Genomic DNA, 27,632 nt, shown 5'->3' on the forward strand with positions numbered 1-27,632 from the left:
TACCTGTCAAAATGCACAGGCAAAGCTTATATATGAGCATAGCCTGTTAGCTGAAATGTCGAAGAACTGCCATGAGAATTGCCATAGTCATCAATCATTTCAGGGTTGCAGGAGACAAGGTGGGTGCAGAGAATGAAGGCAAGCCTTAAAACCTCCTCTTCTGCTCTCTAGACAAAGATTATATCATGCAGGAATGAACACTCATACTCACTTTTCCTCAGGCTTCGGCTGTGGATCGACCTGGTCCAGGAACCTGACATAGTCAATGCCCAATTCATCCAAGAACACTTCCTCCAGCAAACCTACTTCTTTCTCAGTCACTCCTAGATTGAGCTGTGCAAGACATCGATGAAACTGAGATCGAGACAAGTGGCCATGGTTATACCTAGAAATATGACAGTGACAACATTAGCGACTTAGGTACAGCAGTGGGCTATTTAGCTGCTAAAGTCTATTCTACCATTCAATAAGGTCGTGCCTTAGACCGTGTCCCTTGCTATAGTTCTCCGAATATAAAGAACAGACTGAGAGCATTGTTTGCAGTTCTGTTTGCCACATTATAAGAAGAATGTCTTTGCGTTGGAGTGAGTGCAGAGAAGATTCACCAGGATGTTGCCTGGAATGGAGGAATTGAGTTATGGGGAGAGACTGGATAGGCTGGGCTGTTTTCCCTGGAGCAAAGGAGGCCCAGGTGTGACATAATAGAAGTACATGAGCTTATGAGGAGCATAGATAGGGTAGATAGTCAAAATCTTTTTCCCAAGAATATGGCTATCAAAAACAGAGGGCATAGGTTTAAGGTGAGAGGAAGGAATTTTAAAGGGGATCTGAGGCGTGAGTTTTTTTATACAGAGAGTGGTTGATACCTGGAACACACTGACAGAGGAGGTGGTGGAATCAGATACAATTACTATGGTTAAGAGGCACTTTACAGACATTTAAATAGGCAAGGCATGTGGTCCTAATGCAGGCAAATGGGATTAGTGTAGATGGACAAAATGGTCAGGATCAGAATCAGAATCAGATTTTTTATCACTGACTTAGATGACATGAAATTTGTTGTTTTGCGACAGTAGTACAGTACAAAGACATAAAATTACTGTAAATTGCAAAAATAAATAAATAGTGCAAAAAAAAGGATTCATTGACCATTCAGAAATCTGATGGCGGAGTGGAAGAAGCTGTTCCTGAATCATTGAGTGTGGGTCTTCGGGCTCCTGTACCTCCTCCCCGATGGTAGTAATGAGAAGAGGGCATGTCCCAGATGGTGAGGGTCCTTAATGATGGATGCCACCTTCTTGAGGCACCGCCTCTTGAAGGTGTCCTTGATGGTGGGGAGGGTTGTGCCCGTGATGGGTTGTGACCAGCATGGACATGATGGGCCAAAGGACCTGTTTCTACCTGAATGACACTGATTTCATCAGTCGTCTGAATTTTTTTTTTAGCTGTTGATGATCCACGTGCAAGAACGCTATGTCACTTTAGACCTCCACTGTTTCTAGTTGTAAATGTATATATCCTTATTTAGTGGATCATGTAATACCACATTTTTGTGAACTATGCAACTTAAATCTAATGAAAAATCAATTGCAGTGCTAAATCAGGGACATACTGCCTTCCATATCTGCCGTGTGTATGACACGTTCATGCACAGCGATATCCGACAGCACTTTTGAAGTGTTTTACGCTTGGCCCACAAAAGACACAGTCCACTCATGTAGACACAAGGCCATTGTGCGCTTATGAGGCCTGGTTCTGTGTTAGTTTGGTATCAGGCTGTGCAATCCTGTGCTCAGAAGCTGCTTCAGTCAGATCCCTTTCAAATTATGTACTTGGTCATGAAGGGGGTTTCCTCATGACCTACCCCATGCCCCCAGCTTGCAATCCTCACCTGACCTCCCTCTCCGAGCAATAACTTCCCAGTCTGAACACCTCTAATCCGGTCACCTGACCCTGTACATTTCTGCCGTCCCACTCCCACCACACACACCCTGCCTGTCAGTAGCAGAGAGAAGGCTCATCACAGCACAAGGTCTGCTTTAAAGAGAACCATAACCTCGGGCCGCTTGAGTTTTGCAGTGGCAGGCTCTTGAACAATACGTTATTGGCCCACCTCCCATTGCCGCATTAATATGCCAATAAGTGCCATTCATTTTCTTAGTCTCCACTCAGTGGAAAAGCAGCACCTCCAACTATGTGGCACTCCCTCAGCACCGAGATTGCCCCAAGGTTTGTGCACTAGTCTCTGGTACAGAGCTTGAGCCCATAAACTTCTACCTAGTTGCTACCCACTGACTGCAGGCTGCCCTCATTCAGCACACTTACAGGGAACTGACAAAGACTGTGTGCCTGTGTATCTTGTGGGGATGGTTCAGATACCAAACTCTTCAAGAAATAATGCCTGAGAACTAATTGCATAATGTCTAATATTGGTTTGTGTGGAGTGAAAGAAGTAGGAAAGATCAGAATCCCCTGGAATAACTGTCCACCTCATCCATTCCGACCATGATGCCTGTCTATGCTAATCCCACTTGTCCACATTAGGCCTGTATCCCTCTATGCCTTTCCTATCCAAGCACCTTTTAACGATTGTAGTCGCATCTGCCTCCACCACCTCCTCTGACAGCATGTTCTAGATATTCAGCACCCTCTGTGTGAAAAACCTACCCCTCAGAGCTCCTTTAACTTTCTCCCTTCTCACCTTAAACCTGTGCCCTCTACTTATAGATTTCCCTGCTCTGGGAAAAAAAGATTCTGACTGTCTATCCTATCTGTGCCCCTTGTAATTTTATAAACCTCTATATGGTCATCTCTTAGCCTCCAACATTCCAGTGAGAATAAACCCAGCCTATCCAATCTCTCCTTATAACTACAGCTGTCCATTCCAGGCAACATCCTGGTGAATCTCTTCTGCACCCTCTCTATCTCTACTATATCCTTCCCATAATCTCTGGATAAAGTAAAACACACTTTGCTATTTTCACCAAGTTTATTTACAGTCTGCTCATATTTAATTCACTTAAATGAGGGCATTGATAATGATTGAATTTCAAACAGTGTTCTTGGGTGTTCAGATTGCCCACTCAAAGTGGCCATTAAAGCTAAGTGCAGTCCTGAGAGGCTCCAGCCATGTGAGAGGTTCCATTGTTAGCAAACTGCCCCACAAAGCTCACTGGCATGTTGCTAATTATGGTCAGACCAGGAAGTGGCCTTTTCATTTAAAGAGTACACATAATGTTTTATCATATAAGGAAATTGATAACCAAACCAATGTACTTGTCAAAATCTTTAAACACTGGGTGTGTTATGAGATGCCTGTGGCTGATTCGTTCCTTCAAACGACACATCAAAGCCTCGAACTGAGTTCTCTCTGGAGGGTTTAAGATGTCTGCATCCACAGTGCCAACCTTGGGCAGTTGGTAAGTCTCTAATGGTGGAACCTTTACAGTGGGTTTCTTTTCCAATTCAGGAATGGTGAAAACTGGGGAGAGAATTGACATGCATTAAAATAAGGCTAAGGCTTAGCAAAGGGTTTGACGAGATGTCTTGACCATGATAGGGGTGTGCTCAGTCTAAGGTATAGGAGTGGAACAGTACAAGATATCAATTCAAAAAATGTTACATGGAGAAAGTTAATGGCTTATTTCAAATTAATGTTTTTATTTCTATTCCCCAAATTATGGTTCATGCAAATGGTTTAGTACCTGAGTCAATGTCATTGGTGAAATTATTCCACACAATGTGGCCAGGCTTATTAGGATCTTCATAACACTTCACCAGAGTTCTGAATTGAATATCAGTTAGTTCAGGGTCAAATCCTATCATACTGAGAGCCCTCCTAAAGACTGATGTAGGGATTCTTCCACTGCGCAAGGGGTCAAAGTCCTCAATGAAGTCAACAGTCTGAAAGGGAAATATATTGTAGTTAGAGTAGCTGGTTATAGCCCTGCCTTTAGTCTAATGTACACAGTTAGGTGCCAGACCCCAATTGAGGTTGCCTGTGGGAACACCTTCCAGCAGTCACATTGTATGAATCAGTGAATGGATGAGTGTGGCCTACAGGAGCACCTTCCAATGCTTGTAGTCTGGGTACCAGAGGGTGGGAGGGGGTGTCCTTTGGGAGCACCCCCCCCCCCATATTTGTTGGCTAAATATCAGAGACCAAATGGGGTGCCTCCCACTCCTATCTTGATGCATGTGCCTGAAGGAAAGAAGAAGGGAAAATCTGAGTGGAGAAATTGTGAAAGTAAACAACGAGAGAAAGCGGAATCTGCTAACTCACCCTGACTCTGTTGACCAAAACATGGTGGCGGAGTCGGCCCAACAACGCGCCCAACGCCAGTGTGTCACTCTCAGTCTTTAGCTGTGGCTTGAATCCAATCTGTTGTTCTTCTGGTGAAATGTCAATGGGTTTATCTGCTGGCATCTCAAGCTCAAAGGAATCCACTTTGAAACCCGTAAATTCTGATTGAGAAACACACACAGTGAACTTTTATGCCAAATGCTTCCCATTTCCTGGTCTCCTTTGCAGAAACAGCAAGCCATTAGTCTCAACCACTCTGAATCAGTGTGTTATGTTTTCTTCAACATTAGAAAAATTAGTGACTCTTGGATGTTGTTGAACTGCATAACGAGAAAGGTTGAGTTTTCATTCTGAGGCAAATAAAGGAGAACAGAAGCCAAGAAGACTGAGCACAGCTTCTTGCACTATCTGCCAACATGCAATATATATATTGATATAGAATTTGATTGTTCCTGATCAGCCTAAAGATTTGAACAATTAGTCTAAGTGTTCAAAGGATATCTGAGCTTTAAACCAGAGCGGTTTAAGTTTAACCAGAGGAAGCAAAATGATGATAAAAATGTTTCTCAGTTTAAGGTAACACTGTGGAAATTATCTGAAACGTGACACTGGTGGTTCAATGAAAATGGAACAAGGCCCTGCTTTGTTTTCTGCCTGAATCAATGCAAAGTGTTGGTAAAAAATAGCACCACATCCACTAGACTTCTCAAAATAACAATTAGAATGGAAACTGCTGCCAGTCAAGTTACAGGCGACACAGTCTAACAACTCTGCGATGCTGGAGGAACTCAGCAGGCCAGGCAACATCCGTGGAGAAAAGCAGGCGGTCAACATTTCGGGTCAGGACCCTTCTTCAGGACTGAAGATAGGGAAAAGGGAAGTCCAATATCTAGGAGGGAAAAGCAGAGCTGCGATAGGTGGACAAAAGAGTGGAAGCGGGGCAGGCACAAGGTGGTGATAGGTAGATGCAGGTAAGAGATAGTGATAGGCAGGTGTGGGGGAGGAGGTGAGAGCAGATCCACCAGGGGATGGGTCAAAGGTAAGGAGAGAAAGGAAAAAAAGGGTAAAAAAAGGAGAGATAGGCTAGGAAAGAAAAGCATGGTGGGGGGTGGGGGGGAAGGGGGTGGGGATTACTTAAAGTGGGAGATTTCAATGTTCATGCCGTTAGGCTGCAAGGTTCCAAGACGGAAAATGAGGTGCTGTTCTCCTGGCAGTGGAGGCCGAGGACTGACGTATCAGTGATAGTGTGGGAGGGGGAGTTGAAGTGACTGGCAACGGGGAGATGCAGATTGTCATTACGGACAGAGTGCAGGTGTTCTGCGAAACGGTCACCTAGCCTGGCCTGCTGAGTTCCTCCAGCATCATTGTGTTTTTCATCTAGGTTCCAGCATCTGCAGTCCTTTGTTTCTCTAACAACTCTGCACTGAACATGTCCATTTAACCATGTTAGAGGCAAAAAATAATCTTGATCCAGAGTGATAATTTTGCAAGCAAGTGAAATGCCATAGTTGGATGGGATTATGGCATCTACCTCAGTGTTGCTGGAACTCAGAAGATACCATTAGATTGGTGGGCTTGGGTGGTGGGATGGGGGGGGTTGGTGGTGGTGGAAAGGAAAACATCGTTAAGGTCACATCACAGTTCATTGAGGGATCAGAAGGAAAGAAAAAACCAAGATCATTTTTCATTGATCTGGATGGACAACACAAAGAAAACCTGTGTAACAAGATGAGACTGGTGAGGAGTTGCCATGGATTCCTGCAAAACTGGGAAAGAGTCATGGGGCAGTTGTGGCCCTCAGCTGGATAGAATTATTCAATTAGATTCATTTTGAATTTGAAATGCAAGCTAGAGCTGCATTAATTATGATGCCATCAGTGTATATGAGGAAATAATTATGATTCTTTTTAAACTGAACACCAATTACCATTCCTGACAAAAATAAACTTCAAAGTGAAGAACGAAAATAAGACAAAACTATTGTCAGTAAATGTATATGAGGGAAAAGGACCTTTATTAATGGGTTGAGATTGCTCTCATAGCCTCAGTTAACTTTAAATATAAAACAAACCTCTCAAAAATGTGTGATGTACTCATGGAAAAGACTATATCCTTATTCAGTCCAGAAGTTATGAAGCATTGAAGAATCCAAGTGTATCTTAATATGAAAATGGACAGGAGGTGAGGGGAATCTAAAACCATTTATGCCTGTACCTTTCATTTCAAAGGTTTAGAATAGATGGAGCATAATTGTGCAAGGTGACCAAAGAGCCAGGAAAAGCTGGATTGTGCCTGCAATAAACTGTCAATGTTTTTAGTGCCAAATGATGCAATATTTTCTTTTTCTTGATTGCTTACATTACTGTAAACCACGGGTTGCCAGTGGAGGTGCCTTTTATGGAGGTAAAAGGAGTAACAAACTCAGATCAAAATGTACAGACACATCTTTAATCCATCCAGTGATACCCTTACACATCTACTCACAGACACAGAATCTTACCAGAATCTCCAGGATTTCTATCAGTAGAGAGTCTAAATCCCAGGAGAGGTACAGGGGAGACGTGTGCTGCCTGATGCAAGAGTAAGCAGTTAAAAATGTGCCCATTAGTTTGCTAAGTTCTCTGTATCCCCCTCCTGCCAAACCTGCTGGAGTGGTCTTGGGAAGAGAGTTAATGGAAGCATTCTTCCATTTATGGGTCACACTGAACCATTCCCACTTTGGCAGCTACCAAATTGTGTAAAAAGTACTGTGTGATTCGACCATTCCATGTTTATATGGTCAACTGCACAGTTTAGCATAAAGGTTGTCACTGAACATCCAAAGGCCAAGGAATGCATTAAAAGTGTTTGGAAAGGATAAGATCAGTTTGTTCTTTTCTGTAGCCAACCTTGGTTAAATTGACCACATTGGTTTTATATTTATCTTTAGGAAACGCTTACGTGAATTTCTCCTCCTTCAGCCCAGAACCTCCACATCAATAAAATGTCAATATCTGAATAGGTTAAGGTTTGTCTGTGATTGGACTTGTTTGTTACTCCTTCTATCTCGATAAAAGATATCTCCACAGGCAACCCCGTGTTTTACAACAATGTGAGCAATCGAGATAAAGAAATTGTTGCATCATTCGGCACTAAAAACATCGACAGTTTATTGCAGGCACAATCAGTCTTGCCCAGTCTCTGTGGTCAACTTGCACAATTATACTCCGTCCATTCCAACCCTTGAAAGTGAAAGGTACAGCTCTCAGTATAAATGTTTGACAGTTCATTACAGGCACAATCAGGCTTGCCCAGTCTCTGTGGTCAACTTGCACAATTATACTCTATCCATTCCCCCCAACCCCACCACACCCCATCCCCCAACTGTGGCAAGCTCCCTGCACCACATTGAATGTGGTCCATCCTGTACACGAGCTCAGCTGCTCCAGATCAGGCAGGATCTACAGTATGTACCAAAACCTAACAGCAAGTTGTAAGTTGTGGACTATGCTGGCTGGGTTTTTTGGGAGATCTGCACAGGGTACAGATGCACACTGATAGCTTCAGTACTCTTAAGGAAATTGAGAGAAACCAGCAGGATGCACATATGAAGGTGACTATAAAGGAAGGCATAAGGAGGAAAACCACCCAACATGAAAAGGACAAGCCAATCAAAGTGAGTCAGCATGGATTTTTGATGTGGAGGTCCTTCACCTATATAAAACTAAATCTGAAAATAGAACAGGGATCATAATGAAGAAAGAAAAACATGAATTCTGCGGTCAGTTCCACAGTAACAGGCAGCAATGACTGACTGCAAATGAGTGCCAATAAACATTGCAAATTCCTGGATAGCATGCCAGCATTCCACAAGACTAAGGCCAAAAATAACACATGATGGAGTGGAGGTTTAAGAAATAAAACACCAGTTTTACATAGCATTTAAAGCAATGAAACAGGCTATTGTACCAAAGAAACTATGACTGTAATTGTAGTCCACACACCCAACATCTCCAGCGGTCTCTACCTGGGCAACATCTTGTCATCATACTTATGAATGACTTGGAGAGAGTGATAAAATTTGCAGCTGTTAGGTGGCACAGAATATTGTATCAGAATAGTGGTGGTTGCTTATACAGCTAAGGCTAGATAAGTGGGAAAAATAATGGCAGATTCAGTTTAATATGGAGATTTGCGAGGTCATTCTGCCCAGATCCAAGAAAAAGCAATTGGAAAATTTTCTTGATGTTGAGAAACTATTGAGAAACTTGCAGGAGAAAGCCACCTGGGTGTCCAGGTGCATGGATTTTAAGATCTAGTACACAGCTATAAAAATGTAATCAGGCTTTAATCTATATCTGAAAGGGTTTAGCATTACAAGTGAGGAAGTAGAGTCTTAGTTGTACAGAGCCTTGGTTATAACACACATTGAAAGACCTTCGTTTACTCTCTGGTAGTGAATGGCAGAATTATATTGTCCCAGGAAGGAATATTGTGCAGATTCATCAGGACATACTAAGATTTTAGAGGGTTAACAGAGGGCGGGTTGCACAATTTTGTTTTTATTTGCTTCAGTTGAGCAGATTGAAGGGGAAATAATTAATGTGACACATCAAATAGAAAGAAATTATTTCCTGAGAAATCTAAAATTAGAGGCTCTAATCTTAAAATTAATCTCAGGCCATTTAGAAGTTGTGCTTTAGGAGAATTTTTAATAGAAAGTTCAGCGGAAATATTTCCGCTAAGAGACAGAGGATGCTGAACTCAGTCTGGGAGTGACAGACTTTAGTAACTGAGGAAGGTGGGACACTGGTGGCAAATGGAGGCAAGGTTCAGGTCAGCCATGATATTATTAACTGGAAGAAGTGGCTTGAGACCCTGCGTGGTATATTCCTATTCTCAGCATCAGACTAAATGTACAAACATGACCATTTGTTGGAGGCCATTCATACTTCAAATTAAATTTGAAAACAGAGCAGTGGTTGTGCTGAGAAATCCAACAGTCAGCTCCAAGGTTTAAAGAGCAGCAATAGCTAACCACAAAGGAGTATCAATTAACATAGTCTAAATTACTGGAGTACTTACTACAGTAATCCACAAAACTAAAGCCACAACTAACACATATATGATAAAGAGGGAATTATGAAATTTAGTAACCATTTTATTTAAAGCTTGATTATGCTCTGCACAAAGCTCAAAACATTCAACATCAGCTAAACCCATCCATAAATCTTAATATTAACCTTCCCTACTGTTACATCTGTGCTGATACCTGAACTACACTAAGAAGTGCTGAACTCCACTCTGCACACTGACTACTCCATCAGCAGTTTATTCTGTATTTCTTATGGAACTATTAATGTCTATCCTTTATTTACGATCTCTTTAAATTTTATCTCTTGAATAAAAATAAATAAATAAATGGCATTTAAGGAAGAAGGTCTCAAGGTCCTGTACTGTCAATCAGAATGGCAATGAATTCCAGTTTTATGGTGTGGTTGGAAGGCCTTTGTAGAATTCTCAAAACATCTCTAGCAGAGGAAGCCTCTGTTACGTTTCACAGAGATTGTAAGAGGAATTGTATGTTTTAGTTTGAAATGATCACTTGCGAGTGGCTCCCAGAACTAATCCCAGCACCCAAAGTGCAGAGTATTTCTTTGTTATTCTGGCTAAGCAATAATCTGTAGAATACAGAATGGTGGATGAATAAAGTCTCTACCTTAAAATCCTTTAAAGGAAAATCTATCTGAAAATAATATTGGTTAGCAAATTTTATATTTATATTCTTGTTTAGCAATAAAACCAAAGGAATCACATTTTAATCACCTACCTTTGTCAATGGCCTGGCTAAATGCAACATAATTTACATCTCCAGTTGTTGGGTCCCCAAATTTCTTACACAGCAGCCGTAAGTCCATTGGCAGCACACTGAGTCCCAAATAATCCAGCGTTCTCTCAAATTGTGACTTGGACAGGAGTCTTCTATATGCCACTTTCTATTGAATTGAATATGCTCACAATTAATTGGCAGGGCCACATATTTCAGAACACGGATGGAGTAGATGCAAGCTGGCTGATTGGGTGTTGACCTATGTTGTGCCCAGTGTTCAGCAGGTTGGCTGAGCATCAGTAAAAGGGAAAGTTATCATGGAGTTAAATCGTAGCTTCTGAAAAGTGGTGCAGAGATTGCAATGTGCAATTAAATAGCACCAAAACAGGCAGTGCATTGATTTTGTACTGCCTACTGATTTGCATGATTACTGTGTGCAGACATGGTGTTAAGCAGCTGCAAGCCTCACCGTGAATGGTCAGCACCAATTAACACTTCCCTGCACTGACCTCTTAAAGGGAAGGATTGTGACTGCATCAGGCACTCTGATCCTAAAGATACACAAGAATGGCGCAGCATAGAAAAGGGTGAACTGTGAGATTTCTCAACATTTTCTTGAAGTGTAGAAAGGACGAAACATATGTTTTGTACACAGGGAACCAGAACCCCCCACCCCCACCCCCTCCCTGATAAACTCTGTGAAAGCAGAGGAGGTTGTAGGGTTTTATGCCAAGAGTCAACTCCAATGGACATGAATGCACTGTTGGCCAAAGTTCAAAGATGTTACATGTGAGATCACATTGCACCACTAGCCTCGGCACTACTAAGTGCATCACCTTCTGATGAAGCACTTACCAGTACTCTGCATTATTCAGAACTGCCTAACGTTCACAGGTACCCCTCTTCCTCATACACTTAGCAGTTCATATCAGTGGGTGTGGCAAACTATGTTTGGATAAAATCCCTGTCAGTTTGCCACACTCACTGACTTAGTTCCTTATCTCTTATATGACAAGGCAGACCATGGTTAAAGAAAGCAGGAGCTAAGTGGTGAGGAAGAAACATGACTACATGACCTATACTCAAAGAGGAGACAGTGCACACTGTCAGTGTAGTGGCTGTAGTTGTGGCAAAAGCTACAGTGGGGCTGAAATGGTGGACAACAGCCGTTTCATCAAACTTAATGCCTATTCTTACACCTCACTCCCCCCTCATTCTACAGTCCCTTCTCATTTAGAGACTTTGCTCCCCCCTCATTCTTTTCTTTTATCTAACCAGGCAGCAAGAGCAAGAAGACAATGAAGATGAAGAAATCCTCAGCCACCAGCTCAGACATGGAATGTAATTTAGAGAATGTAATTTAGTAATTTAGAGTTTAATAATGTGAGACCCTGGAGACTAGGGGTCCAAAGGCAGAGTATGTTTCAAGGGTAGGGTGTGATTCATCCTCTGGTAGCTGCCAGAGAGTGAAATCACACATGAATTCAGCTGCATAGGTGAGGCCTTCAGTAGAGCAGCTCAGAGAAGAAGGCTGATAGGTACAAGCAATGTGAAGCTTGGAGCTTTGGCAGACATAGCTTAATGGTTGAGTTACTGGACTACCATCAAGATGTTTGAACAATTGTTCTGGAGATGTTTCTAATCCTGTGCTAGATGGTAACTTGAATAATTAAATAAATCTCAGATCAGTAATAGCGACCATGAAACTACTGAATTGCACTAAAATCCAATCTGCATCACCCATTTCCTAAAGGGAAGGAGATTTGCCATCTTTACTCAGTCTGGGCAGTCTGACTCCAGACACACGGCCAAATAGTTGACTCATAATTGCCCTAAGCATCTTGCCAGTGATGTCCACATCATTTGAATGAATAAAGATGTAGACCTGCCAGAAAACCTGTCTGCATTGCTGGGGACTTCAGCACAAACCTTGCATGGGGGTTGGAAGAGAGCTTGGAGCCTCTTCTTCAGCAGTGAAATAGTGGGCAACTCCACTAACATACAAATTAACCCAAGTAACATGCAATGTCTGGTGGCCAATGTCTCAGTTTCCAATCACCACAAGCAGAAGCACCCAACAAGTGGTGCTGGTGGGAACACACACATCTGCCATGCAAACTCAGACTGCAGCTGCCATGGTTTTGGAAACCAGTGTCTGCAGGACATTACAGGCGTCCAGCCATTTGTCCTCCTACAGGTTACTAGGATTGCTGAGATGCTGACGTAGGGGAGTGTCTGTGACTGTGGAGCACAAAACTGCTGTTCTCTCTCAGGATAACAGTATTTATCCTCCCACCAATACCAATCAACTGGTGCCCTTAATATTGCCCGTTAACCAGACAGTTTAGACTGCATCACTTAAGCCAAAGGCAAAGTTTGAAGCTTAACCTTCTGAGACCAGAGCTGCTCAAGGTTGTTCTCTACGACCACCCGATTCCCTTCCACTGAAAGTCAGCAGCCTTCCACCAGCCAAGCTGCAGCCACTAGGCTGCCCTGCATCGAGCACCAGTGCAGGGAAAGGCACAGGAAGGAATGCCATAAAGTGGTTAGTTGATGTTTAATGCAAAGTTATATGTTTGATTTGAAAATTTAGCTTCAGATGTTCATATTGTGCTGGCTTTTTGCATCATATCCAAGGATCATTGCCAAGGTCAGCCACTGAGGGAAGGTAAAATGGAATTGTGCTGAATGGGAAATTAGGGTTATGTCTATTGTTTCCACTATTGGATGAGTTGTTTATGGATAGACTAACCACCTCTCTTCTTCCTCCAACTCCTCATCTTCTTCCTGATTCTCAGCTACTTGCCATGTAGCTGGTAACAAAGGCAGAATCCTGATGATGGTAAGGTTGTACAGCATACAGGAGAGCACTACAAATCTGGCACCTGTGAAACGACATGATTGCTCCATTTGCTGCTCTCATAGAGAGATACGGCACAGAAACAGGACCTTCGGCCCACCGAGTCCGTGCCGACAATCAACCACCCATATATACTAATCCTACATTTAATCCTAATTTTTATCTCATTCCCCCCACTTACTTATCAACTTCCCAGAATCCACCACTCACCCACACACACCAGGGGCAATTTACAGCGGCCAATTAACCTACAAGCCTGTACATGGTTGGGATGTGGGAGGAAACCAGAGCGCCTGGACAAAACCCATGCAGTTCCAGGGAGTGTGCAAACTCCACACAGACAGCTTCCAAGGTCAGGATTGAACTAGGATCTCTGGTGCTGTGAGACAGCTGCTCTACAAGCTGCACCATTTTGCCACCTGAAATATATTTAGCTCCCTTTAAATAGCAAGCTTGGTAGACCTCCCTCATAGAACACAGTACAGCGCAGGAACAGGCCCTTCGGCCCACAATGTCTGTGCCAAACACAATGCCAAATTAAACTAAATCCCTTCTCTCTGTACGTGATCCATATCCCTCCATTCGCTACATATTCACGTGTTGATCCAACAGCCTCTTAAATGCCACAATCGTATCTGCTTCCACCACTGCCCCTGGCAGCTCGTTCCAGGCACCTAGACCATAAGATATAGGAGCAGAATTAGGATATTCGGCCCATCAGGTCTGCTGCACTATTCAATCATAGCTGATTTTTTTTTACCTCAACCTCTATTCTCTGACCTTCTCCACATAACCCTTAACCCCCTTACCAATCAAGAACCTATCAATCTCTGCCTTAAATACACCCAATAACTTGGCCTCCACAGCCCCCTGTGGCAACAAATTCCACAGATTCACCACCTGCTGGCTGATGTAATTCCTCTTATTCTGAGTTCTAAAGGGATGTCCCTTTATTCTAAAGCTGTGACCTCCCACTCTCCGTGTAAAAAACCTGCCCTACACATCTCATTTAAAATTCACACCCCCCTCCCCCATATGAAATGCATGTCCTCCAATACTTGACATTTCTATCCTGGGAGAAAGATTCTGACTGTCTATCCTATTTATGCCTCTCATAATTTTATAAACTTCTATCAGGTCTCCCCTAGGCCTCTGACGCTCCAGAGAAAACAACCCAAGTTTGTCCAGCGTCTCCTAATAGCTCATACTGGTAAACCTCTTTTTCACCCTTTACAAAGCCTCCACATCCTTCCTGTAATGAGGCAACCAGAACTGCACACAATACTCCAAGTGTGGCCTAACCAAAGTTTTATCTATCCCTCGTGCAAGAGTGGACGCCAAACTGTGCAATGTTGCACATGCATTCAGCTCCAGCCTGAAAGGATCCTGATATATAAAAGTTAATTGATACAATCACCATAACCGTCACAACCACATGGTCCTGGCTCTGCTCTTACACTGTGGAAGATTTCAGCTGGAAGATTTCCATGAGCATGTCCTTACTGCAGATCAGGTATCTCATATGCTGTTCTTTTTGGGAGAACTGATTCCTTAGGATCCTGGCAAGATAAGGGCTTCTGCTGAGACCTTTTCTCCACTCTTTCTCTTCCCTTCTCCCCCTGCACTCTTCTGAAATCTGAATTGCAAAGGGAATATCTATTAATTCACCTAATGTCTGGGAATGTGCAGCTTGTGCAGAAGCCTTGTGCTTAGTACTCACACACCACTCTCTGCAGACACTGGAGGCACTAGAAAACATTAAACATTTTTACAAAAACCAGCATGTAATGTGGAAACAGTTGGCGAATCCTGAAATAGCATCAGTAGGGAGATAATTCTGCTGTGGAAGTTAAGCATATGCTTAGCAGAGCAAGTTTATGAGAGGAGATCAGCTGAAACACGGGGCACCAAAACAGCAGAAACTGGATCCAATTAACACTGATATCATAATCTGGCTACAATCATACATCTGCTGGGTCTTAGCTATATCACGGTCTTACACCCCCATTGATGTGGCTTTTGATTCAACTTGTGCCACAAGTATGCATGGGTGAATTGGGGGCTGTTTTAGATTCACTTCAGCAGACCTAGAACCAGGCAGACCACCATGGCAGACCCTTTGACTCTGTGGTTAAGAACGAATGAAAAGGAAATAGTTTGTAGTTGATAGCATGGATTTCAAGTGAATCTGGAGGAAATACATAGTAAATGTAAATCAATAGAGATAGAGAAATGAAAAGCAATATGGATATATATCATTTAAAATTAGTTAGAAGAAGCCAAAGTGACAGCAAATAATAATGGGGTATTGGGATTCATTACACCAATGATAAAAAGTCAGATAAACCTTTGTTGTATTATTTGGAGACAAGAGAGTTAGCTTGAGTTAGGGTCCTTGATTGAAAGTGGGGATTGATAAATTAGTTATGTAATTAGAAATTCATTCTTGTGACATTTCCGGAAGCCTTTTGAAGGCAAGAACCATGTGCTTACCTCATCATAGTCTCTGAAAAATGGGTTCACCAATAATTGTCTCTTCTCTACTTGCTGAGAAAGTTCTCCGAGCACAGTTTCCAGCCGTTTCTCTTCTGCACCTGTTAGCTTTATCCCAAGCTGCAGTAAAGAATAAATAATAGTGACCTTCTGAGAAGTATTTTCTTGATGCTAAATCTTTTTTAGTCCTTGGTTAGAATTCAGCTGGAGTGTTAATTCTGTGCATCACATACAGTTTTCTGAAATCCCTCTGGGACATTCTAGCAAATATTGAATAAAATGAGAATGTTATGCTTTGAACAAGAGAAGGCATGGATTTTTGAGGAATTTTAAAGGAAAGGACAGAGACTAGTAAGACAAAGTGGTTTTGTGAGAAAATTATGACAGGTGGTAGAGACAGTTAGGGGAGTTTGAGTAGACATGTTTAAAATTGTTTTATTGGACACATTCTAGTTTTGTTTTTTTAGTGTCTTTCTTGCTCACTCCCACCTCCTTCCCAACTCTCCTCCACAGAACTACTCCTCAGCCCACAGCCTTAACACCTTCACAATTCAATGACCTTCTATCCATCCACCCAATACCAATGGTTGCCTGGAACACATCGACACCTTCATCACTGGTCGTTTCCATGACCCACATTGCTCCAGGGTTCTCTTCAGTGCATGGAAACTGGATTGTACATGGCTTTTGCACAATATGATATAGTTTCAATGCTTTAAAAAGTAGGGACTAGCTGCTTAGTTTTCAAAGTCTACAATTTTTGTTTTAGATCTTTTATCCATCAGATGCATAAAATCTGAACAATGGAAATGCTGCTTAAGGAGCATCTCCCTGACTAGGAGAGGTCACCTTTAAGTAATTTAATTATCTGATGGTCCTTGGACCCCTCATCCATCCCATCCTCCACAGAAGCAAACCCTAACACCACTAAGATCACTATCCTCACTTGACAATCTTAACAGTAAGATTGCCAACATTTCCCCATCGATGACTTCCTTTGAGCATTCTGCCATTGCAGAGTGCGTGAAGGAAAGACTTTTCCTTGATTCAGGCTAATTCCTAGCAATGGGTCTATGGACAAATTCTAGGACCTGATTGCTTTCTCCCTCTTTCCCTCCTCTCTGGTCCATGGTAGCAGCTTCCAATACAGAGCTTCCTATCCAAGAGATGCTTGAGAATGTGATCTTAACATCTGAAAGCTCACCTGGAATAGGGTCCCATTTGGTGGCCTGCACACCTCCGCTCTGGGGTACTTTTCCAAATGAGGGATATTAAATGCTGCAGAAAGAAATGTTTGTGATCGAACTTTGACATTACCTGAAGTTATACACACTCACAAACACACACACACACACATACACATACACACACACACACACACACACACACACACACACACACACACACACACACACACACACACACACACACACAGAGTCAAAAGTTATTCTGTCACATTTATCTGACAAAATTTTGAAGGTCTCATTTCACCACCATTATGTTCAAAATAAACGGTATCTTCACGATATCTTCAACTGAAACGAGCCCTCTGGAGAGTTGGGAAGGCAAGGTAGGGTGGTGGAGGATGGGGGTTAGGGATTAGTGGCATTGAGGGACAATGCAGGAGAAGACCAGACACACAACAGAAGAACTAAGGAGATTTAGATTGTAACTCAATGGTACCGGACGAGTTCCCTCACCGTGTTCCATCACATCACAGAAGTCACGATAGCGAACTTTGCCATCTGGTGCACTGAAACATTTGAGAAGTGTCTGGATGTCCTGCTCTGTAAAGTTACCTTCTTTCCCACAAGCCAAATTCAGGCCTCGTATAAACTGTGAACAATGAGTAATAAATCATACAATTAATGAGCAAGATGTCACATGGCAGGTCATTCCAGAAGGTTAAGGCACATTGGATCCAAGGTGAGCTGGCTAATTGGATCCAAAATTGGCCTGGTGATAGGCGGAAGAGGGCGGTGGTGGAAGGATGCTTTTCTGATTGGAAGTCAGTGATCAATGGTGTGCCGCAGGGATCAATGCTGGGACCCTTGTTCTTTGTGGTTTAGATTAACAACTTGGATGTGAATGTAGGAGGTATGATTAGTAAGTTTGTGGATGACATGAAAGTTGGTGGTGTTGTGGATAGTGAGGAAGGTTCTCTAAGGCTACAGCAGGATATAGATCAGATGGAAAGTTGAGCAGAGCATTGGCAGATGCATTTTAATCCTGACAAGTGAGAGGTGATGCACTTTGGGGAGTCAAATAGGGGTAGGACATATGCAGTAAATGGTAGGGCACATGCCCAGAGAGATCTTTGAGTTCAAGTCCATAGTTCCCTGAAAATGGCAACGCAGGTTGATACGATGGTGAAGAAGGCATATGGCATGTTTGTCTTCATAGGTCGAGGCAGAGAATATATAAGTTGGAATGTTATGCTGTAACTTTACAAAACTCTGTCTCAACCGCACATGAGTATTGTGTGCAGTCTTGCTTGCCACACTATAGGAAGGTTGTGGTTGCACTGAAGAGAATGCAGAAGACATTCAGCAGGCTGTTGCCTGGACTGGAGGACCTTAGTTACGGGGAGACATTGCAACGAGTTGGTTTGTTTTGCCTGCAATGAAGGAGGCTGGGATGTAGATGGGGTGATCTGATAGAAGCATATACAATTATGAGAGGCATTGATAGGGTAAATAGTCAGAAACTTTTCCTCATGGTATGGGTATCAAAAACAAGAGGGCATATGTTTAAGGTGTGAGGAATGAGTTTTAAATGGGATTTGAGGGGAAAGTTTATTACACAGAGAGTGGTTGATATCTGGGACTCACCGCCAGAGGATATGTTGGAATCAGATACAATCAGTACGTTTAAGAAGCACTGAGACACACAATCAAAATTTGTCAAAGACCATGCTCCCAGCCTCTGGAAGGAAATAAGTTCTGCAAGTTCAATTCCCCTTCAGAAATATCCAGCTTCATCATCTCAAAATTTATATTTTATTGCAGTTTATGTTTAAATGTTTTAATGACAGTCTGTGGCTTCAGCTACATCTCCTGCTTGGAAAGGTAACAATACAGAAAATAAGACTTTATAGATATAAACAAATAGAGAGATGAAACTCATAAAAAGAAAGAGCAAAAAATGAGAGAAACAACAGCCAGTCAGAGGAGACCAAGGTTAGAGAAAGATCACATTCTCCAGCTATGGTATGAATGCTGCACATACCTGTTCAAAGCTAATGGTTGTCACACGAGTTTTACTGATACTGCAGCCCACTGCATGGACAAGCTCACATGATGCATAATTGCTTCTGGATTGTTCAAGTTTTCACTATGAGCTCAGGTTGGGGAAAGTGAAGTTTATGTAGATCAGTGGCAATCTTACTGAAGGCAGCACTGGGATGTGGACTACTCCTGCTGCTGTTTTGTATGTTCTTACATTTTTAATAACTTGATCTTTTTGCGCAAAGTTTTGCACTCACCTGACTTTCTGTGATAAGACCACTATGCAGTCTGTCGTAATCCTTGAAGAATTCTGGCGTTCTAATCCCCTTTATGAAGACAATGTTCCGGATTTTGTCAAACACCTCTAGAATCTCAGGTGATTTGGGTAACTGTAAGTGACATATAAAGCAAATCAGCTTATAGCTTTAATCAATGCTATTAATAAATTATTTTTACATTTGCTTTCATGGGTACTGTTTTAGGGTAATACAAGTAAGGAAGGTGTGTCTATCGGGGAAATTTTCTATTTAATACCCGTTGCTAGCATCATATGATCACTGCTACTGTGTGGGTTAGCTACAGAGTAAAAGCTCCATTAGGAAATATCTTATATTATCTTCTATGAAGTGCTCCTAGATCAATCAGAGAACAGGTTAGATGCAAACAATCACTCATAAAGCACAACAGATTCAGGTTCACCCAACATTTCCTACAAAGATCTGCTATACGTTATAGAGTCAGAGTGGCCCTTCAGCTCACCAAGGCCATGCTGTCCATCAGGCACCCTACATTCCTCCAGATTCTACCATCCACCTACTCCAGGGGCAATTTACAGTGGACAACTAACCTACCAACCTGCTCATCTTTGAGATGTGGGAGAAAACCAGAGCATCTGGAGGAAACTCACGTGGTCATAGGGAGAATGTGCAATATTATTAATATGGGATTTATTTGAGGCTCCTTGGATACGATGAGTACTGACCTGTAACTTGCCAGGTATTGTCATTCTTGCCGAAGTGTTTAATCATGCAATCCCTGGTGGAAAATATGATAACAGCCACATGTTCCTTTTCCAGAAAGCAGCCAGTAAATGTCACATTGGATCCCTTTCAAGAAGTCATCAATGATTCCAACTAAGAAGCTGCACTGTGCATCTGGGGGCATCACATTGTTGTAACAACCATTCAAGACAAGCTTTCGGTAACAGTGTTAGTTACAAGGAGGAAACTGGGGGGTGGCCACCCTTAGGATATGCTGTCAGTGTTGTATGAATTCCTTCCAAGTGTGAGGGCTTATTGCGTCATGGACCAATTGTTAACTGAGGGAAGTGGCACATCTGTCTGTGTGCGCAGCCTCTTTCTCCATAGGCCTATAAGTTCAGCTTTTCAGCCTTGCAGGATTGGCCTGGAGTTTACAAGTAATAAAGGTTAAACTTAAGGACTATGGTTCAAGTAAGCTAGAATAAAAATCATGAGAATTTGTTTTACAAAACATTGGATTTCCTATTAACTTTTAATTCAACACTTTTGCTGGCTAATTCCAAAAATATTGGATTGGGGGAGAGCTGTTTAACTAAAGTCTGTTCACTTTCTAATTGGTGTAGGAAGGTATTGCGAAGTAGACATCAGGCAGTCAAATAGGGGAATGTGGGGTGGCATGGTTAGGGATTTTCATCCTTGGGTTAACAAGAATAAATCCCTAACCTTAACTGTGTTGTGTGAACCAAGAGGTTACGTCAGTGCATCTACCTAATTAATTAATGGAGTAAAATTTGATAACCTATGAACAAGGCTTATCATTGGCCTTTTTCTGTATTGTGAACATGATCAGAATTACCCCACAAATATTTCAGATCCCAATTCCAATCCCTCGTTCCCTGTCTTGTTGCCCCTCTGAAAATAGTCAAACACCTTGAAACCAAAATATATATATTTTCATAAGAAACAACAAAAATAAATGGAAAGACATGGAATGGTGCAAACAAAAACCTAACCTAAAGACCAAGAAGCAAACACCAAAGCATCAAAATGCAAATACAGAAATGTAAATGAACATCAAATACCACAGATGGAAATCCAAGCACTGAAACCTGAAGACAGTGAAACCTAAATCAAACATTTAGAAGCAAAACCCAAGACCAAAGGATAAACAAGAAAACCCAAAGAAACAAACTAAAAAAATATCCAAACCCCATGGAACACCGAGACCCAACTGAGTAGTGAAACTCTGGGTCGTGTTCTAGCACCTACCTCAGGTGGCCAGTACCCATAAGGAATAGTTGGTCTAACTGGATGGTCTGCTTCCATGGTCTTGATCCTGTTGCAAACATCATTGCAAAAGTAAATGTAATTGATGAAGCCAGGCTTCCCTGGCACTGCATAATGAGAGGCAATCATTGACACCATTTCATCTGACAGACCAATGGGACGTATTATGGCACGACGGAACTGCAGAAGAAATGGGAAGGAAATCTTAGGTTACACATGAATATTTAATTAACTTTAGAATATCACAGCCAGTGTAGGGAATCAATTCCACCACTGTATGTTGGACTCATTAACGGAAGAGTGCTTGCAAAATAATTCAGGTTATGTGCTGAGCATATTATAATTAAGTATAAAATGCAAATTATTACTTCCTCAGAAGACTAGTAAAATCTGGCATGTACCCGATGACTCTTAACGATTTTCACAGATGCACCATATAAAGCTTCCTATCCGGATGCATCACAGCTTGGTTTGGCAACTGCTCCACCCAAGACCACAAGAAATTGCATGGAGTTGTGAATTCTGCCTCAGGAAAGCAGCCAACATAGTCAAGGACCCCTCCCACCCTGGTCATTCTCTCTTCCCCCCTTTCCCATTGGGCAGAAGATACAAAAGCGTGAGCGCATGTACCACCAGGCTCAAGGACAGCTTCTATCCCGCTGTTATCAGACTCTTGAACAGACCTCTCAAATGCTAAAAAGATGAACTCTTGATCTCCCAATCTATGTCATCATGGTCCTTGCACTTTATTTGTCTACTGGCACTGGACTTTCTCTGTAACTGTAGCACTTGATGGCACACAAACAGAAGTTTTTCACTGTATTTCGGCACATGTGACAATAATAAACCAATACCATAGTATCAAAAAATTGCAATAGCACAGGAGGCCATTCATCCCATCAAATCTGTGTTGACTCTTTATAGAGCAATCCAGTCAGTCACAAATTCCATGTTTGTTCCTTATTACCCTGTAAAATATTACCTTCAAATACTAACTTAATTCTGTTTTGAGGGCCACATTTGCATCTGTGCTCACCAACTTTCAGTCAGTAGATTCCAGATCATAACCATTCACAGAGTAAAAAGGTTTTCCACCCTGTGTCTTTTGCCAATATGGATATATTTTCATCTTTTCAGATGGATGAGTCGCCATACCAAACAAATCAATGGGAAAACTTTACTTCTTCCTGGAATGATATGGCCCGAGTGACTTGGGGAATGCAAGTGATGGGCAGCAGTACCACAGACCACTATCTCCCACCATGCAAAACCATCAAACATATGGAGGATGCATGTGCAAATGTGTATTATATATCTGTGCATTTATTGTGCTTCCCCACTACTCCTCCAACCCACATTAGCAATCACAGATAAATTCCTGCGTATTCCCCTGGTTACATGCCTTGTGTGGGTTTCACCACCCGCTTCCTGTAGACTGGGTGAAAGGAACCTTTTCCTCAGCTGGAGTTCCATGCTGTGACAGCTGAATGAGAAACCCTGTCCCAGTTGAATCTGGGCAGGAGCTTTAACCCATTAGATGGGTGAGCTTTGTAGCAGGCAGCATGTTAAATTCACAATGGGAAAGGTGACAAAACAAAATCCAATGTGAAAATGCAGTCTGGGATTCAGTCCAAGGGCTCTAAGCTGTGATCAGGAAACTGTAACAGGAAAGGCAGGTTTGTATTTAAATGTTATTCATTAAGAGCAATCTTAATAGCAGCTTGTGAATTTAGCACAGGGCACGAGTTCCCTGAGCCTCCTGGAACTTATCATTTTCACTATGGTAGAAGCCTATGACTCCTAGCACCAAAGGGAACAATGGTAGCAGGCACATGGGAATGTCACCGCCTTCAATTTTCTCTCTGATGCACACATCATCATTGCTACAGGATCAATATCCTGGAACGCAAAAGCACCTTCACCAGAAAGACTGCAACAGTTCAAAAAGGCAGCTCACTGCCACCTCCTTATGGGCAATGAGGGAATGACAGTAAATGCTTGTCATAGAATCATAGAGTCACACCATATGGAAACAGGCCCATTTACACTAATCCTGCATGAATCCCATTTTATTCTCCTCACATTCCCATCAATTTCCCCGAGATGCTACCACTCACCTCATTAGGGGCCAATTACCCTATCAACCCAGACAGTTTTTGGGGTGTGGAAGGAAACCAGACCACCTGGAGAAAACCTGCAGAGAGATTGTGCAAATTCCACACAGACAGCACCAGAGGTCAGGAATGGACCTGGGTTGCTGGAGCTGAGGCAGCAGCTCAATTAGCTGCACCATTGAGCCATTACCAATGCAGTGTAATCCCATGAATGAACAAAACAGAGCTCAGCAGCATTGGACACGGATTGAGAAATTGACAATATCATCTCACAATAATTACTGCAGCTTCACTTTTGCAAACTTGGATCAAAACTTGTTACAATTTGTGCTAACCTTTGTCAGCACAGTTGCTCAAGTTTAGACATTTGACCTGAACACTTGCTTATTGCAGCTTACAGCTCTCCACTGAGACCTCACGGTGGGCTCTTCTTGTCCAGCAAAACTGTGTGGCCCAGGTGAAGACCACAGCTGACAACCACTAGTCTCAGGAACAGCAGCAGGCTGCTCCTTACTTTTCTGTGGGTGGCACACAAGAGAAGGGCTAATGAGAGAGGTGTAGCTCACCAGACAGCATAACATGTACACCCAGCTTGGAGGTCAAGGTTGGAAAATATGTGCCTGAAGAAGTCCATGATACTCCAGTAGGTGGCACCAGAACTTTGCAATCTCCTTGAAGACCTTCTCCCCAGCGTACCTGCTGGGCAGTGACTGTGAAAGTGAACATTACCTTCACCTTAGGATACTTCCAGGACCACAATGAATCTTGAACCATGAATCTTGCAGAGAAAGGAATCACTGAGGAATCAGATGACTGGTGCTTTCTTTTCAAGGGTGGACAATGACAGAATGAATGGGTTTGCAGCTTTAGCTAGCTTCCCACAAGTGCAACAGACAAAATACATGACTCCAGATATATTCCCAGATTCCCATCAGTTGGAAAGTTTTCCACTCTGCTAATGTTCGGGTAGCATTTAATCACAGAATCTTTCTCCTGGTCTGTGCAAGGTTCTTGAGCAGCTGCCAAACTTCATTCATCCAGAGGCAATCTAAACTTCCTAAGACATTCAAGCCTCTGAAAACATTATGCAAGCTGTTGCATATGGAACATACAGACACCTATCTGAAAACTGGCCATATGGCTGATAACTCGAATGTGGGACCCATGCAATGTTACCAGGATGTTAAAGCCAAAACTATTTGTCCACCAGAAATTTGACTGAGCAAGCAATATGAATGCTGAGAAAATACTTTGTATATTTTACTGCACCAGCCAGGGTCTCAAAAACAGTGGTAGCCTTCTTTACAGTAGCCTGCTCTGCAACAGTCAATAGCAGCAGTGAGGGTGGAACACATGCCAGGGAGGACACAGGCTCTTCAGATATGTTGGAGGAGAAGGAGGAGGAAGATATGGATCCAGGAAAAATCTGAGGAGCAGTACACATTGCTGCATAAGATACTGGAATACCGCATCACCACAAAGTTCAGTTGGCCTTCAGGAATTCATCCAAATAGCAGGATGGAAATCATTCTTTCCTGGCCCCATTCCACCAACAGAATCTAGGCCGTCCCCGGGTAACAAACCGGTTCGGTTTTTACAGATGTCCATAAGTCGATTTTGTTCATAAGTCAGAAAATTCACAAAATTCATTGTATGTGGTAACCATACCTCAATAGTATTGTAATGAATCAAAAACTAAGACTGATTAGAAGGAACAATTACTAAAAGCAGAGAGAGAGAGAGAAATAGCTCTGCCATTCATAGGAACGTATGTATGTTCTTACATCAGGCTTCTGAATTTAATATTATGGGAGCTTGTCCATATGTAAGGTTGTCTGGAAGCTGGGTGGTTGTAATCATCCAAGCATGCCTCAGCCAAACCCCATTGCTCAGCTTCAGCCCACACTCTCTTAATTCCAAGCATTGAAAAGCCACACCTGCCACTAACCGTATACATTGCAGATCAGAAAGCAGTGCCAAAATATCATTTTTTATGTGAATCCAAACAACTGATACTTAATACTATAGCATAACGTAAAACATACGTTTGCATTCCATGTGGGACTACAAATGTTTGCCCTTCCTTTTCCTATAGGAGTCTACGAGATGCAACCCCAACAATTTCAGTTGAGGTAGATGCAGTCTGCTCCAATCCATGACCTAAAGGCTGTTTTTTAATTCCAGGTGTTATTGGCAAGCCAGCACTTTCTGCCCTTTCCTATTTGTCCTTAAGAGAGTGATGCTGAGCCATCTTCTTGAACTGCTCTAGACCTAACATAAGAAATAGAAGCCAGAGCAGGATATTTAGGTCTTTGCACTTGTTCAGCCTTTCAATATGGCTGAACTTTACTTCTGCATAACTTTCCTGCACTAACCTCTCATCCCTCATCCCCTTAATATTCAAAAATCTATTAAACTCTGTCTTGAATATACCCAGCAACTGAGCCTCCTCAGCCTTCTTGGGTAGAGAATTCCAAAAATTTGTTCCCCTCTGGGTGAAGAAATTTCTTCTCATCTCAGTCCTCAATGACCAGCCCTTTATTTTGAAACTATGACCCCCAGTTCAAGACACCCTATCCAATGGAAACATCAACTCTGCATCTACGTTGTCAGGCCCCTTAGGAATGTTGCCCAATTTAATGACTTCTTGTTCTTCTATGCAAGCATTGAAATCAGCAGCCACTGTCACTGCATGATGACACTGAACACCTGTAGTTTCACTGCCTTTACCCTGCAAAACTGGGACATGAACTGGAATAGTTAAGCTGAGATAGTGGGGTGCCAGTTGTCATCGCCCCTACTCTGGGAAACCCAGAAATGATGCATTGATGCTACAGTTGAGTTAAAGCTAATCTAACAAATGTACTGCCAAAAACTTTGGTTTTCTCCCCATTGGCATTCTCCCCTAGATCTTTGACTGAGCAAGATAAAGAGTGGGAGTGTCTCTAAATTCATCAAATTAGAACTCAGACGAGGGGAATGAGGCAAATTATTCATTCAACATCCATCACAGAACATATGTTATAAATTAAATATTGGATTCTAGGCCTTTGAAGGGTTAATCCCTCTTTTAAGAATGTAAACTAATACCTAAATTGTTGCCTAATCCCTACTCAGATGGAGCAAGAAGTCACTGCTACCATTGGCACTCTCCTCCACATAACATTAGCAATTACTTCAGGCATGCAGGACATCTCTGCCTTCCCTAGCCTTCGCCCTTCTCCTCCGCAGAAGCCTCTAGACTACACTTGAGCACAAGCTCTCCCTCCTGCATGGTCAAGTCTGGGTGAATACTGGAGCTCCCTCCGATGGGAGCCATTGGAACTAATACAAAATTCTTTGGATTGCATTATGGTGTGTTCCAGATGTACAGGAGGGACTGCCAGTCTGTAAGAGTGTTCATCTCAATAACAATTTTAATTTATTTTACAGAAAAAGAGACTATGGACTGGTCTAGACGGTTTTGCCTAGAACAGCACTACCTTCTTGCCTCTGAGCCCTGGGATTGAAACCAGAACAGGGCACATTTGTCTAACGTTGATCCATTCTTGGGAATACCTATTTTCTTTCCCTGAGGAAGTGAGTCAAACAGAGCACTGCAGCTGCCTGGCCAGGACAGGTAGGCTCAATGGTTCTCTTCTCTACGAACATCAGTGGGTCAGTCCAGTGGCTTTTGGGACAGTTGTTCATGGCAGAGAGCACACCAGTGTAGGTTGTGTGGGCTGTTTCCGATTTATAATTCTGCCATAGTTCTATTACTGTGATACCCATTCAGCTCTCGGCAGTTGTACAAGACATTGGTGATTCAAAATATTGTGTTCAGTTTTGGTCACCCAGCTGTAGGAAAGATGCCATTAAGCTGGAAGGGGTGCAGAGGAGATTTACGAGGATGTTGCCAGGACGCGAGGGACTGAGTTATGGAAAGAGGTGAAACAGTTTGGGGCTTTTTATAATGGAGCTAAGGAGAATAAGGGGTGATCTTATAGTGGTGTATAAAATCATGAGGGGCATAGAGAGGGCCAATGCGAACAGTCTTTTTCCCAGGGTTGAGGAATCAAGAACTAGAGAGTGTGACTCAATGACTCTGTGATCTACACCCTCATTTATGTTGCTTTTCACGGCCCTTAAATTGTCAGCTTTAACCAACCCAATTCCACAACTCTACAGGATAGCACTGGAACTAATGGGATGCTGGTTTCTTACCTTAATTGCTTGAGTACAACACCCAGCAAGGACAGCCAGGAAAACGATTTTTCATTCCAATATGACTTCTACAATGACGTAAAGTCTGGCACACCAATTACTTTTCGAGCAAATTCATATCTCCCTTTTTTTTAACTGGAGTACCAAGAGCAGAGAACTGATTTGTGCCTCTTTGTTCCATCTTGAAATACGAGGATATCTGGGGGCTTTAACGTTTTACTTTCAGGACATTGTCCAATTCAGATTCAGACCTGGCTATAATTACAATGTCCATTGGTCACCACTATACCAGTTTTTGAAGTCTCCGATTTGGAAGCCCCTGACTCTGAAGCAAGATGCTACCACTGAGCCATCTC

General features: G+C 42.4%; 1 protein-coding gene across 1 annotated transcript in view; it reads right to left on the reverse strand.

The window, feature by feature from the left end:
• Window positions 1-27,632, reverse strand: part of LOC127584565 (uncharacterized) — a 72,905-nt gene that overhangs the window by 21,587 nt on the left and 23,686 nt on the right. The window contains exons 6-15 of the mRNA XM_052041338.1: window positions 20,942-21,139; window positions 18,950-19,081; window positions 17,166-17,301; window positions 16,670-16,743; window positions 15,466-15,585; window positions 10,113-10,278; window positions 4,283-4,464; window positions 3,705-3,903; window positions 3,277-3,481; window positions 212-385 (exon numbers count right to left, since the gene is read on the reverse strand). Of these exons, the coding sequence (XP_051897298.1) occupies window positions 212-385; window positions 3,277-3,481; window positions 3,705-3,903; window positions 4,283-4,464; window positions 10,113-10,278; window positions 15,466-15,585; window positions 16,670-16,743; window positions 17,166-17,301; window positions 18,950-19,081; window positions 20,942-21,139 (1,586 nt within the window). The remainder of the gene's footprint in view (window positions 1-211; window positions 386-3,276; window positions 3,482-3,704; window positions 3,904-4,282; window positions 4,465-10,112; window positions 10,279-15,465; window positions 15,586-16,669; window positions 16,744-17,165; window positions 17,302-18,949; window positions 19,082-20,941; window positions 21,140-27,632) is intronic.

This window comes from Pristis pectinata, chromosome 30 (assembly GCF_009764475.1).
Source record: "Pristis pectinata isolate sPriPec2 chromosome 30, sPriPec2.1.pri, whole genome shotgun sequence".
Lineage (NCBI taxonomy): Eukaryota > Metazoa > Chordata > Chondrichthyes > Rhinopristiformes > Pristidae > Pristis > Pristis pectinata.